We start from the raw sequence: 13,545 nt of genomic DNA on the forward strand, positions 1-13,545 counted from the left end.
GGGGTTTTTGATGGTGTTGAGACTCGTGCAGTCTCGGGGAATTCCCCTTCCAGGGTAGTGCCGGGGGCATTTGAGCCTGTTCCTCCAGCCATGTTGTATGAGTCTGCCAGTGGGCTCCCTTCCTTAGTGTTTTCACGGCTGCCCCGGTTTTCTGGTACGGCCGGGGCTTTGGGGGAACGGCTCGGCCCCGGGGCCTGTCGTGTTGGTTCCCGGGGCTGGGGAGGGGCTGACTTGGGGGGCCTTGGCCCCGTTGGACCCCGTGTGGGTTTTTATCCCCCTCTAGGTGGGCTTGTGGTTACGCAGAGTGGGGTCTTTCCTCCCCACTCGCCGTACGTGTTGTTGGGCGTCGGCCCCTCCCCGGGCTCAGTTCCTTGGCCTTTGAGTCGGTTGGTTCCGTCCTGTGGGTAGATGTTTCCTCCCACCCCTTTTTGGGATGGTGTTTTCGTGATGTTTCCCCGTTCGATGGGGTTCTGCGTGACTTCTGATCTCGGGTGCGCCTTCGTGCGCCTTCGTGTGCCTTCGGGACTAGTGTTGGCTTCTGTGTTCTCGAGGGTACGGGAAGGTTTTTCGCTACTTCCCGCATTATTGGAACGTCTGTCGGCTCCTCGTCCAGGGCTACTTGTCGCCCTGTTGGGCTACTTGTCACATTGTTGGGCTACTTGTCGCCCGGTTGGGCTACTTGTCGCCCGGTTGGGCTACTTGTCGCCCGGTTGGGCTACTTGTCACCCGGTTGGGCTACTTGTCGCCCGGTTGGGCTACTTGTCGCCCGGTTGGGTTCCTTTTTGGGATCTTTGCTTCTTTGGCCGGTTTTATTGTTCCTGCTTCCTCTTTTGGCTACTTTTCTCGTGCAGTAGTCCTGGCTGGCGCCTTCCCGCAGAGAGGGTGTGCGGTTCGGCCAGCGTGTTATGCGCATGCGCTGTGGAGTTTGTTTTGGTCTGGGCGGTGTTTCAGTGCTGGTGTTTTGCGCTCTTTTTGCTACACTGCTTCGCCTCTCGTTCTTCTCCCTGGCTGCGGTATGTGCCCCTTCGCGCCGGGGGTGTCCTGGTTCCCGGTTGTGGGGGAGGACACCGCAGTTTTCCCTGTCATGGGTGTGGACCGCCTCCTTCGCCTCTCCCTTCTCTCCTGCGGGTCCGGCAGGGTCCGGCTCTGGCGTCTTCACCTGGCGGTGCTCCCAGGTTCTTCTGGGCACGGTTGAGTCGTCAAGTTCGTGCCACCGTTCGCCAGGTGAGTTTCTGCGGTCTGGCGTCTTTTGGCCGGGCGCTGGATGCATAGTTGTTTATATACCTGTCTTTATTTAGGTATATTTGTGTACGACTGAGACCGTTCGCACACCAGTGACTGTCCCTTTTTCAACCCTTCCTGTCCCCCTCATGTGCATGTCCAACCCATGCTGGAGTCATTCAGGGGAGTCTCCTTTTTTAATGTTGTGAGGTGTGGGGGTTGTAGGGTTGGTTCTGTACTCACCTGGTAAGGCTCCTGGCTGTGCTTGCAGGATTTGAACTCTGGCTCTTGGGTCCCGCCTATCTGGTAGAAATTGCGGGATAGTACCAGTGGAGTGCAGTGGTGTTATTGGCACAATTGGGGAACACTGTATTACCTTCAGAGGTCTGTGGTTGTTACACGACCTACTTGCGAGCATAAGTCTTCTTGCTGGTTCGTCCGTGGACTTCCAGGGCGCTCTAGCCTGTTTTCATATGGCAGTTCCGGCCCGTCTTGGTTGTGGGGGTATGTGGGCCGGTGGACTGCTCCTAGCAGCTGCCTGGTGGGCCACCCTCTGGCCGGTCTAGCCTGGCCTTGGGCCGGGCTTGTGGTGTAAAAGAGCTCCCAGTACCTCATCCAGCAGGTATCGAGCGGGGTTTCTCCGCCGTCGGTTGCCTGGTGCAGGTTTCTGGGCCTCCGGGGTTTTGTCGTGTCTCTGTTGGCCCTGTCTGGGGTCTGCCTGCTCCGTTCTCTGCCTTTGCAGAAGGGAGTTGCTATTTACATTTTGCATGTTGCAGTGGTGCCTGTTGCTGCTGCTGCACGTGTGCATTGGTACCGTGTTTCACGGTGGCGTGTCCTTGTTCCTGTGTCCGGTTGTGGAGTGGCACTTTGCTGCCGTTTTGTGCCTGGGGGTTTTTCTGTCCCTGCCCGATTGTCCACCCCTGGTTGTTCTCCTGGGGTTTTTGTGCTTCTGCTCTTTCTTCCTGCCTCCTCTGCAGCAGGGGTGTTCTGCGTGTGTTCTTAGGTGTTGGTCAGCCTGTGTCCTGTGATGTGCTTCTTTGTCTCGGTCTATTGCAGTTGTTCATACCCCTTGGTTCGGGTACTGTTCTGGCGGCGACCCTTCCGCCTTTGGTTTCCTAGCTTGCCCTGCCGGTTGTTTTTTTTTTTGGTCTTGCGATGTCTCGCGTCGACCCGTCGTTTCTGAACTCCTGGCGGGCTTGCATGCTTTGGGGAGGCTACCTACCTTGAGGTGCTTCCGGGTCTTAGTGTTCCCGCGGCCCGGTCGTCGACCAGGCCTCCTGGTTGCTGGACTGATCAACCAGGCTGTTAGACGCGGCTGCTCGCAGCCTGACGTATGAGTCACAGCCTGGTTGATCAGGTATCGTTTGGAGGTGCTTATCCAGTTCTCTCTTGAACACTGTGAGGGGTTTGCCAGTTATGCCCCTTATGTGTAGTGGAAGCGTGTTGAACAGTCTCAGGCCTCTGATGTTGATAGAGTTTTTCTGTTTGGCAGACGTTCCATCTCCTTGTGCCGCCTGGGTTTCGGTGGTCGCGCCCGAGATCTTCCCGCGGCTCCGCCTTTTCCTGGGCTCGGAGGGGCCTTGTCGGGGCTGTTTATGTTCTGCCTCGCGGTCTCGCCTCCGGTTGGTGGTCGGGTGGCTTCGTGGTAGGTGTCCCACCTGTGTGCTTTTCTTGGCGGCAGTATGGGGTATTTTGGCGGTCCTTCCTTTTCCTGTCCCTTCTTAGGTGGTTACTCCTGTTAGCTTGGTTTACTCTCGGCTTGGTTTTCTGGTGGGGGTTGGGGGCCGTCGTCTTGCCACATACTGTTGCCTCTTTTCATGCGGCGCGGGCGGAGCTGCTTCAGCTTGCTTTCGGTCTTGGTGTTGCTTCTGCACCGTTAGTCAGCTGTCTTGTGCGTCGTTTCACCTCCGGCCTGTTCGTGCGCCACTTGCACCATCCTGGTCTCTGGTCAGCGTGCTCTGTCTTCTCCTCGGTTGGTAGTGCCCCTTCGGTTCCGGTGTGTTTTTTCGTCAGCTCTTTCCTTTTGGCCTTTGCCTCTGGGGGTCGAGTCGCTGAGTTTTCTTGCTCCTTCGGTTTTAGCGTTTTGGTTGTTCGGTGGCAGCAGTCTCCATCTTTTCTGGCGCGGGGTGGGGCTGCTGCATTCTGGAGGGGTCCAGGGTTTGTTGATGCTTCGTTGGTCGGGCCGGGGGTGTGTCGTTTTTTGTGTTCAGTAGTGGCCCTCTGCTGTTGTTTGCGTGCCACGCCGTTTGGGTCCGGAGCGCGTTTTGCGTTGATCCGGTTCTGTTCTTCCCGGTTCGCGGGTGAGTGTCCCGGGTGGTCAGCCGTGTTCTTGCGGCTAAGCTGCCTGTGTTCTTCCCTCATGCCTGTGGCGTTCATGGCTTTGCTGCTCTCGCTGCCGTCTGGGCGACGTGGCCTTGCAGTCTTTTGGGCATGGATTTTTGGTGTTCGTGCAGGGGCCTTGCTGCTCGTTGTTCTCGTGTTGTTCCCGGGACTTTTCGGGGCTGTGGCGCCTTGGGTTGGCGTTTGCTGCCGGTTGTCTCGCCTCCTTAGGGGGTGAGTGGTGTCCGCCTCCTGGTTCTGTCCCTTTGACCTTCCTCTGTGGGTAGTTAGCTCCGGGGAGCCGACGGGGCTCCCCCCAGAAAACCAGCGTTGAATGTAATGAAACCCTATTTTCTGGGTGAGACCCGGAGGCTCCCCAGCAACCTTCCTGTTTCAACCTTCGTGTTTTGACATCCAGCCTCAGAACTGATGGGTGGATAGCCGGCGTGGGAGGTCTGGGGCTCCCCCTTCCCCCTCCCAGGGAGGGGGGAGCTGCGCAGACAGCGGTGCGGTGACGTATGACGTCATACTTGTTTCCTTGTTTTCTGTTGAAGAGTTCTATCCACTAGTTCGGCTTTAGGTAGCAATTTTCACCAGAATAGGGGTTTGTTTTGGAATGCTTACCTTTCTGGATGCTTGACCCGGTCGATGGCAGACATAGAATGCTTCCAACCACACGGGGGTTTCTATAGGCCATTGCTCCCCTTGCCTCTCTGAGGGGGCCAAGTTCTGGCCGTGGTCCCCGGTAGGCCCTAGAACTCCATACACATGACTGATGCCAAAGTCTGACATTAGCATATCAGCCGGTAAAGCTCCGGGGAGCCTCCGGGTCTCACCCAGAAAATGGCGTTTCATTACATTCAACGCTGTTTTTTTTTTTTTTTTTTTTTTTTTGAGATATATACAAGAGTTGTTACATTTTTGTACAGCCACTAGTACACGTAGCGTTTCTGGCAGGTCCCTGGAATACAATTCCCTGCCGCGAAGAATAGTTTTTTCATCCAAGTACACATTTTACTGTTGCGTTAAACAGAGGCTACAGTTAAGGAATTGCGCCCAGTAAATCCTCCCCAGCCAGGATACGAACCCATGACATAGCGCTCACGGAACGCCAGGTGAGTGTCTTACCACTACACCACGGAGACTGACTTCAACGCTGGTTTTTTCCACTTTTTCTCTAGACACCTCTATCTGCTCTATGTTGTTCTCTGGAATTCTTATTGTGTCTGGTTCCCTGAAGATTTCATTTTGTACAAACACACTTTGGAACTTTTCGTTTAATGTTTCACACATTTCATTTTTATTTTCCGTGAATCTATTTCCTATTTTCAACCTCTGAATATAATCCTTTACCTGCAATTTGTTGTTTATGAATTTATAGAATAGACCTGGTTCTGTTTTACATTTGTCTGCAATCCCTTTATCAAAATTTCTTTCTGCCTCTCTCCTCATTGCTGTGTAGTTGTTTCTCGCATCTTTGTATCGCTGGTATAGTTTGTGTCACATGCAACAGGATATATTCCATGTGACTCATGCAACAGGATGTATTCCATGTGACTCACATAGCAGGATATATTCTATGTAATTCACAAGTGGATATATTCCCCTTCAATAAAGGTTAAGATCCTTTGATAATATGAAGTAGAAATTGGTAAATCAGTGTTAACTTATTGCAGAATATTTTGACAGGTGAGAGCTGCAGAAATTGTGAAGAGTGAGTTGTACAAAACAGAAGTGACTTTAAGGTTTCCAAGAGTTGACAAAGTACGTTACGACAAGCCTTGGTATGACACACTCACCACAACAGAGTTAGACCAACTTTTAAAGGTAAATATTTTATCAACTTCTATTTTTGGTGTATAAATATATATTGGAAGACTGTAGTGCGTAATATGAGAATCACGTGCAACATATATTATTTACCCTCCCTTCACGGTGAAGGCTTAATAAAAACTTAACAAAACATTATATGTTGTACTTGGTTATTTTTCTTGCATATGGATATCTTTTTGTGTGAACTGCTGTTTTATTTTATATATGTACTGCATTTTAATTTGTGTATGGATTTATTGTTTTTTTCTGTGTAAAGGTCTTTTATGTGTGTGTGTATGAATATCTTTCATTTTGTGTGTGTAGATAGGGCCTTTGTTTTATGTGTAGGTGTTTTGTTTTGTGTTTATAGATGGTTTATTTTGTGTATGGATGCCCTTGGTTTTGTGAATACTGATGTTTTCTGTGCTGGCCCCTTCAGTAGCCATCTAGAGCTTACAGCACTGTCACCATAGAGCTTCGCTCACTTGTCGAGCTTATGTTACATTCTTTGACTACCTAAAGCCAAGATCAATATCTGAGCCCCTCAAAGAGATGATTGGAGTATCTGGAGATTAAAGATCATGCAACAGGATATGTGCATTGTTCATAAAGTTAAAAGAAATTGCACAATAACCTTTATCCCCTATGAGAAAAAATAAAGAATGTCAATTAATCCAACTGATAGTTGGAAAGGACAGGATAGGTCTCTGCTCATTCCTGGAATAAGTGTTTGGGGGTTCCGTGGCTGCATGCTCAAATGTTTCCTGGGCTGGGTATCTGGATGTTACTGAACTGAATGAAGATACTATGCTTTCTTAGCCTTTGGGGCAGTGTGTATCTTCTTGTGGGCTGTGTGGTTTGGTGTTACTGAGCTCTGTGCCCTGTCCCAAACTGTGTGTTCTTGGCTCTATGGGTGTTTTCTGAAGGGAGCCCCTACGGCACCCTGGAGCTTATTGGGCTAATGTATGTCATATTAGACTGAAACATTAGCTAAGGAGTTCAGACCTACCAGGGACCAGTGCCAGAACCTGACCCCTTCAGAGAGGTTTCAGGGACCAATTGCCCTGGAACCCCCCCCCCCCCTGTGGTTGGGTTTTTTCGTTATCTGCCATCAACCGGGATTAGGCATCCAGAAAGGTAAGCATAACAAAATAAACCTCACATGGTAAAAAACTAACAACAAAAACTGAACAGAGAGGTAGAACTCCCTACAATCCCAAGGAAACAAGCAAACAAGCGGACGTAACACATTACTGCTGCGCTGCTCGTCCGCGCAGCCCTCCCCTCCCCGAGAGGGGGAGGGGGGGGGGAGTCCTGGACCTCACCGCGCCAGCTACATAGCACTCCAGTTCGTAAGCTAATGTTAACCGGATGGACGCTCTTCTGGCCTCAGTTTCCTAGGTGGTGTTTGCCTTCGTGGTGCTCACTGCCGTGTTTTGTGTTGTGCGGTGGCCAGGTGTTCCTCATCAGTACCGGGGCTGCATGCACGTATGGGTTTCCTTCCTTAAGCGCCCTGTGAGTACTGCCCCTGCGTGACAGGGTTATCTTCCTTGGGGCGTTCGGGAACCATTCCCTTAGAGGTTCTTGCTGCTTGGCATTTGCCTCGCCGTTGGGGCCAGCATGGGCTTGGGGCCCTTGTTTGGCCCTGGGTAAGGACTGGTATTGTGCTGGTTAGGGCGTCAAGGTGTTGTGCGATCTGCCACCTAAGCATCGACCGGTTCATGTTGCCTCTGGGGACGGTGTACTTTTGCGGGGGTTTTCTTTTGTTTTTATTTTCATTTGCCTGATGGGGGTCTGCCTAGTGTGGCTATAGTTCCACTGGGTAGTGTTTGGTGGCCTCTGCTAGGCCTCCGTGATTGTACACGTCTCAGGGGTTTTCAGTGCTATCCTTTATCCTCTTATTATTTTTGGGTTTCTTAACCGGTTAGCAACACCTTGCCTGGGTTTCCCATAGCAGTCAGCCTACGGGCCCTGGAAACCCCTGTCTGGGCTCGGTGGACCATTAAATGTGTCTTCCGGGTTCCAACCCATCTTGTACGGGATCGTTGGTTGCTGTGCCCTTGTCTCCGGGTGACAGTCGCCACTTTTACCTCCGTCATGCTGCCTGTTGGGTCACTGACACCTTGACCCGAAGTCTTGCGAGTGTTTCTCTGCTTGTTCTCCAGTACTCTCCTGATGTTATTACTGTTCAGAGTACAGGCGGCATCCGTGTTGCAAGCTAGGTTAGGTTGCTGCAACATGCTAGGTTGGTTTACCACTCGGATGCCCCGAGGCCGCCCCGTTTTGGTTAGGTGTTGTTCGCCCCTTTCCCTCCCTGTTCCCGGCTCCGGACTGTCTGCGGGTTTCGGGGTCAGGACGGGGTTTAGTTGGAGCCGAGACTCTGGCGGTTTTCGGGGGCTGCCCTGTTCGGGTTGGGGGACGGAGATTTTCAAGCCGGTTCCTCCTGCCAAGGCTTCTGGGTCTTACCAGCAGCTCTTTCTTGCTGCCTTTCCCATGGACTCTTGCTTTTCTTTACGGGCGGAGGGCTTGGAGGATGGCTCTGCCCCGGGGCCTCTGTTGTTGGTTCCCAGGGCTGTGGGGGATGCCTGCTAGCAGTACTGGGGCAGTTTGCCCCTGCCTGGGTTTTCTGCTTTTGGGCGGCGTTTTTCGCCCATCCAGTCTGCTTGCTTCCCACTTTTGCTGGCGTGTTTTTGTTTCTTTAGCGTCAGTCACAGCCCCTGCTGGCGGCCATTTTCATCTGCCGGTTTCCCGGCGTGGTCACCAGGGCGGCGTTGCGGTTTGTTTACATGGGACTGGGTGTGCGAGCGAGGTTCTTGGGTGAGTTTTCACCTTTTTTCAGGGGTTTTATTCTCTTGTCGTTTCCATGCTTTTCTGGTGTTTTCTGCCCATTTCCTGTTCCTCTGGGAACATTTGAGTGTTGATTTTACACTGGGTTTCCAATTTTGTCTGTTTTGGGTCTTAACCTTTGGGTTTGGGCTCAAGTGTCCTTGGCTGTTATGCTTGCTCCCACACCTTGTCCCTTGGTTTTCGGTCTGTTATGACCGTTTTTCCAGGGGGTTCTGTCTGGGGGCTGTGCTTTGCTGTTCTGTGGCGCCCGCAAAATGTGGTGGTTTGGCCTCCCCCTGGTTCGATTCCGGGTTCCTTTGAAATCTTTGGTTTCGTTCCGGAGGTTTCTTTCTCTTGGGCCCTTTTTTGTGGGTTCTGGGGGCTTTGTTTCCTCGTGTAATTACCTAAGTGTAGTTACAGGATGAGAGCTATGCTCGTGGTGTCACGTCTTCCTAACACTCTTTGTCATATAACTCTTTGAAACTACTGACGGTTTTGGCCTCCACCACCTTCTCACCTAACTTGTTCTAACCGTCTACCACTCTGTTTGCGAAAGTGAATTTTCTTATATTTCTTCGGCATCTGTGTTTAGCTAGTTTAAATCTATGACCTCTTGTTCTTAAAGTTCCACGTCTCAGGAAATCTTACCTATCAATTTTATCAATTCCTGTTACTATTTTGTATGTAATGATTATATCACCTCTTTTTCTTCTGTCTTCTAGTTTTGGCATATTTAATGCCTCTAACCTCTCCTCGTAGCTCTTGCCCTTCAGTTCTGGGAGCCACTTAGTAGCATGTCTTTGCACCTTTTCCAGTTTGTTGATGTGCTTCCTAAGATATGGGCACCACACAACTGCTGCATATTCTAGCTTTGGCCTAACAAAAGTCGTGAACAATTTCTTTAGTATATCGCCATCCATGTATTTAAAAGCAATTCTGTAGTTAGAAAGCGTGGCATAGGCTCCTCGCACAATATTCTTTATGTGGTCCTCAGGTGATAGTTTTCTATCTAGAACCACCCCTAGATCTCTTTCTTTTTCAGAATTCTTTAAAGATTTCTCACATAACATATAGGTTGTGTGGGGTCTATGTTCTCCTATTCCACATTCCATAACATGGCATTTATTAACATTAAATTCCATTTGCCAAGTGGCGCTCCATGTACTTATTTTGTCCAGGTCTTCTTGAAGTGCATGACAATCATCTAAATTTCTTATCCTTCCTATTTTCTTAGCATCATCAGCAAACATGTTCATATAATTCTGTATACCAACTGGTAGATCATTTATGTAGACAATAAACATCACTGGTGCAAGAACTGAACCCTGTGGTACTCCACTTGTGACATTTCTCCAGTCCGATACATTGCCTCTGATCACAGCCCTCATTTTTCTATCAGTCAGAAAATTTTTCATCCATGTTAGAAGCGTACCTGTCACTCCTCCAATATTTTCCAGTTTCCAGAACAACCTCTTATGTGGAACTCTGCCGAAAGCCTGTTTTAGGTCCAGATAGATGCAGTCAACCCAACCATCTCTTTCCTATAATATCTCTGTTGTTCGATCATAGAAACTGAGTAAATTCGATACACAGGATCTTCCAGATCGAAAACCATACTGTCTGTCTGATATTATATCATTTCTCTCCAGGTGTTCTACCCATCTAGTTTTAATTTTGTTTTCCAATATTTTGACTATTACACTTGTCAATGATACCGGTCTATAATTAAGGGGGTCTTCCCTGCTTCCACTTTTGTAGATTGGAACAATGTTAGCCTTTTTCCACACATCAGCTACGATTCCTGTACACAGGGATGCCTGAAAAATCAATTGAAGAGGAATGTTGAGCTCAGGTGCACATTCTCTCAGAACCCATGGTGAAATTCCATCTGGAATGTGTACATATGTGTTGGTGTTCCGCGTCTTTTCTCGCGGATTCTACGTCATTCTCGCTCCTCTTATCTCCAGTCAAACCCCCCTGGATACTCGGGGTGTTCTGGATTTTATGTGCGGAGCGATCTTCTAGTTCTTTTCTCGGCTTGTGAGTGTGGGGCGACTCTGAGTGGTGCCTCCTCCATCTCTGTACTGCATGCACCTCGTCTTCTCCTACTGGGCACGCACCTCTGGACATTCTCCACTAGGAATGCTCCTGTTACATTGCATGGCTCAGCTGTGTCGTGACACGGTAGTGTCTCTGTTCTGCAGGTGAGATTCTACTGTCTGGAGACTCTGTCGGCCAGGTGCTGGTTCTCGCTTTTTGGTGGGGTATTAGGTGGTGTGTGTTTTGCTTGGACACTTTGCGTGTGTCTTACTGTGACTTTCCTATGTCCGGGTATATTGTTCTTAATTGTACTGTGGGGCACAGCCCCGATTTTCGGTGTTTTTTGTTTCGTTTTTCAGTGCCTGGATCTTTTTCTCGATATTTGAACACTCCTTTGTTCCCTAGATCTGTGCTTTCTGTGTCCTCATTCATTGACTTGGTCTCTGATCTCTGGACACTCCTTCCTTGCCTATCTTCTGTGCCTGGCTGCGCCCTTATATCAATGGGCCCTCTGTGTTTGTGTACCCAACCACTACACACGATGTGGTTGGTCGTGTACATTGCGTTTCCGGCTTCTACTTGGCCTGTATTTCGGATCTTTTCCTTGTCTTTTTCAATTTTCCTCTCTCTATGCTACTCATTGTTGTGTGTATCTTGGTTGGTGCTTATTGGCTTTACTGATGTTAGGGGCTGGTGGGGGGGGGGGGCCTTCTGTCCATGTTCAGTTCCCTGATTTTTTATTATCCCAGTGTTCAATTTTGGTACTGAATTCTTTAATTTTTTCATTGTGTCTCACTGCAGCCTTCTGTGTTGCGATGTCTGCGGGTGGTTGTGGACTTTCGGTCCACCGCTCCTGCCCTACTGGTTCCTTTTCTTGGCACAGGGGTAGTTAGGATTCCAGTTCTGGCTACGACTTTTCTTTGTTTGTTTTCCGGATCGTACATTTTTGTTTTCCTGTGTAGTTCTCCTGTATACCTTGGAGACGCATGCATCGTTCTTCACTGCTGGAGTTGGTTGCGCTGCTCCTTCGGGTTGCGGGGTCGCTGTTTTTGCTTCGCGTGTCGCGCTATAGTCGTGGTGCTCATTTTCCTCGTTGACCTCTGCCTGGGCACTGGCACTTTCGAGTTTGGCCTTGTTCCTTCTGGTGTCCTGGGGGGGGGGGTGGTCCTCCCGGACGGGGCGTGTCTGCTCGCCCAGGTTGGTTCCTTTCTGGCTTGCTGGGATTGGGTTCCTGGTTCCCTGGTGGACATTCCTTCTGGTTCTTTGCCAGCATTGGTTGGACGCTGCTTTACTCGGTTTCCGATCCTACGGGATTTCCTACGGCTGCTCCTCTTTTGCGGTTTTGTCCAGCCCTGTATGGGGCTGGTTCGTTCTTCCCCCTCGAGTCTTCGCATCTCGGGTTTTTGTCTCGTGTTTCTCGCCGCTTATGTGGGCACTGGTGGCTTTATTGTTGGTCTCCCAACTGTGTGATTCGTCTCGGCAGCGGTGTGTAGTTTCCTGGCAGTACGGTTTTCCTATCACTGTGAAGGGTTCTTCGGTCTCGGATAGGGTTGTCTTGTCTTTCTCTTCAGGGTTGCTCTGGGACTGTCGTCTGGTGCCGTGTACTGTCGCCTTGTCTTGGGTGGCGTTCGCGGGGCTGCTCCAGCTTGCGCTCGTTGTTACTGTTCCTTCTGCTCCATTCCGCTAGCTGTCTTGGGCGTTGTTTCACCTCCGGCCTGCTCTTGCGCTTCCAGTGCCATCCTGGTCGTTGGTCCTGGTTGTGTATTTTCCTTCTCCATGATCCTTCGGTTCTGGTGTGTTTTTTTGTTTATTTTTCAGGTCTCCTTTTTCAGTTGGCACTGACTTCAGGGGGTCGAGTCGGGAAGTTTCCGGCTTTCCTCCGGCTCCCGTGTTTTTTCTGTCTCATTTGGTTATAGTGGTAGGGTGCTCATTTGCTGCAGTCTCCCTCTTGCAGTGACCTGTTCCGGGTCATCTGCTGGGTCCTTTCGTTTCGTCTGTGGTCTTGTTTTTGTGTTAGGGCGCGTGGTGTCTGCCTCCCGGATCCTTCCCTCTTTTTCTTATCTGTAGTGAGGTAGCTCTGGGGAGCCAACGGGGTTCCCCCAAAAAACCATCCTTGAATGTAATGAAACGCCATTTACTGAGCGAGTTCCGGAGGCTCCCCGGCATCCCTCCCTCCTAACGGTTGGCAGTGTTTTGACATCCAGCCTACGAACTGCCGGTTGGATCATCGACGCGGAGGGACTGGGGGCTCCCCCTTCCCACCTCCCAGGGAGGAGGGGTTGCGCATTCGGCCGAGTAGTGACGTGATGATGGCATGCTAGCTTCAATATTTTTGTTTGGGAAGTTTTGTCCACTCATTCGACTTTCGGTAGCAATATTTTCACCATAATATGGGTTTGTTTTTGGGCGCCTACCTTTCTTTTTGGTCTTTCTTTTTTCCTTGCAAAAATCTTTTTGCGAGGAAAGATTTTTCTATTTTGTTTTCCTGCATGATGGGGCGGGGGGGGGGGGTTCTGCCCTTGGATGGTTGCCCCTTTTCTACAATTGGGGTTCTTTCTGTATACATCTTTGTGTTCTTGTTGGTACCCCCTTGCTAGAACCTTGTGAGTGGACACATCCCAGTGGTCCAGCTTTTAGAAGTTTGTTCGGTAGTTTTGGGTGCCGGTTCACAGTACCCTGCTTAGGCTTCCTTTCGCGTGATAACTAAGCTAAGGACCCTGGGAAACCCCGTGGGGGCTCTATAGTCCACTGGATGCGACCCTTGAGTCCCCTCTCGCTTTGTGCGAGGTTCAGCTTTGCTCTGTCCCATTGCTTAGAGTGACAATCACAGGTTGTGCCTCCGCCATGCTGCCTGTCGGGTCAGTGATTCTTTTGATCCTGAGTCATGCGACATTTGTTCTTTGTACGTGCTCCAGTTCACCCAAGCTACTGAACATCATATGAGGGTGCAGGCAGCTGAGGCGTTGTATGCTCGGTTTAGGTTGCTGCAACGCGATTGATTTGTTGCTTCCCCAGTTGCCCCGAGATTGCCCCGTTTTGGTTATAGGGACTCAGACTTAGGAGTGGTAGTCGCTTCGACTTTGGTTCCGTCCATCCCTGCTTGTCATTTTCCTTCGGTGATCCATCCAATTCTTTCCCCCTCCCCTTTGCTTCTGGCTATGAAACATCTGAGGGTTTTGGAGTCGGGGCAGGGTTTAGTTGGTGTTGATACTTGGGCGATCTTGGGGAAGTCCCCTTCCAGGGTGGCGGTGGAGGCATTCGAGCCTAGTCCTCCAGCTGGAGCTTCTGGTTCTGACCAATGGACCCCTTCATTCCTGCTTTTTCTTT

General features: G+C 50.3%; 1 protein-coding gene across 1 annotated transcript in view; it reads left to right on the forward strand.

The window, feature by feature from the left end:
- Positions 1 to 13,545, forward strand: part of DNAlig4 (DNA ligase 4) — a 594,766-nt gene that overhangs the window by 367,832 nt on the left and 213,389 nt on the right. The window contains exon 13 of the mRNA XM_045745582.2: positions 5,230 to 5,367. Coding sequence (XP_045601538.2) covers positions 5,230 to 5,367 — 138 coding nt within the window. The remainder of the gene's footprint in view (positions 1 to 5,229; positions 5,368 to 13,545) is intronic.

Source organism: Procambarus clarkii, chromosome 16 (genome assembly GCF_040958095.1).
Source record: "Procambarus clarkii isolate CNS0578487 chromosome 16, FALCON_Pclarkii_2.0, whole genome shotgun sequence".
Taxonomy (NCBI): Eukaryota; Metazoa; Arthropoda; class Malacostraca; order Decapoda; family Cambaridae; genus Procambarus; species Procambarus clarkii.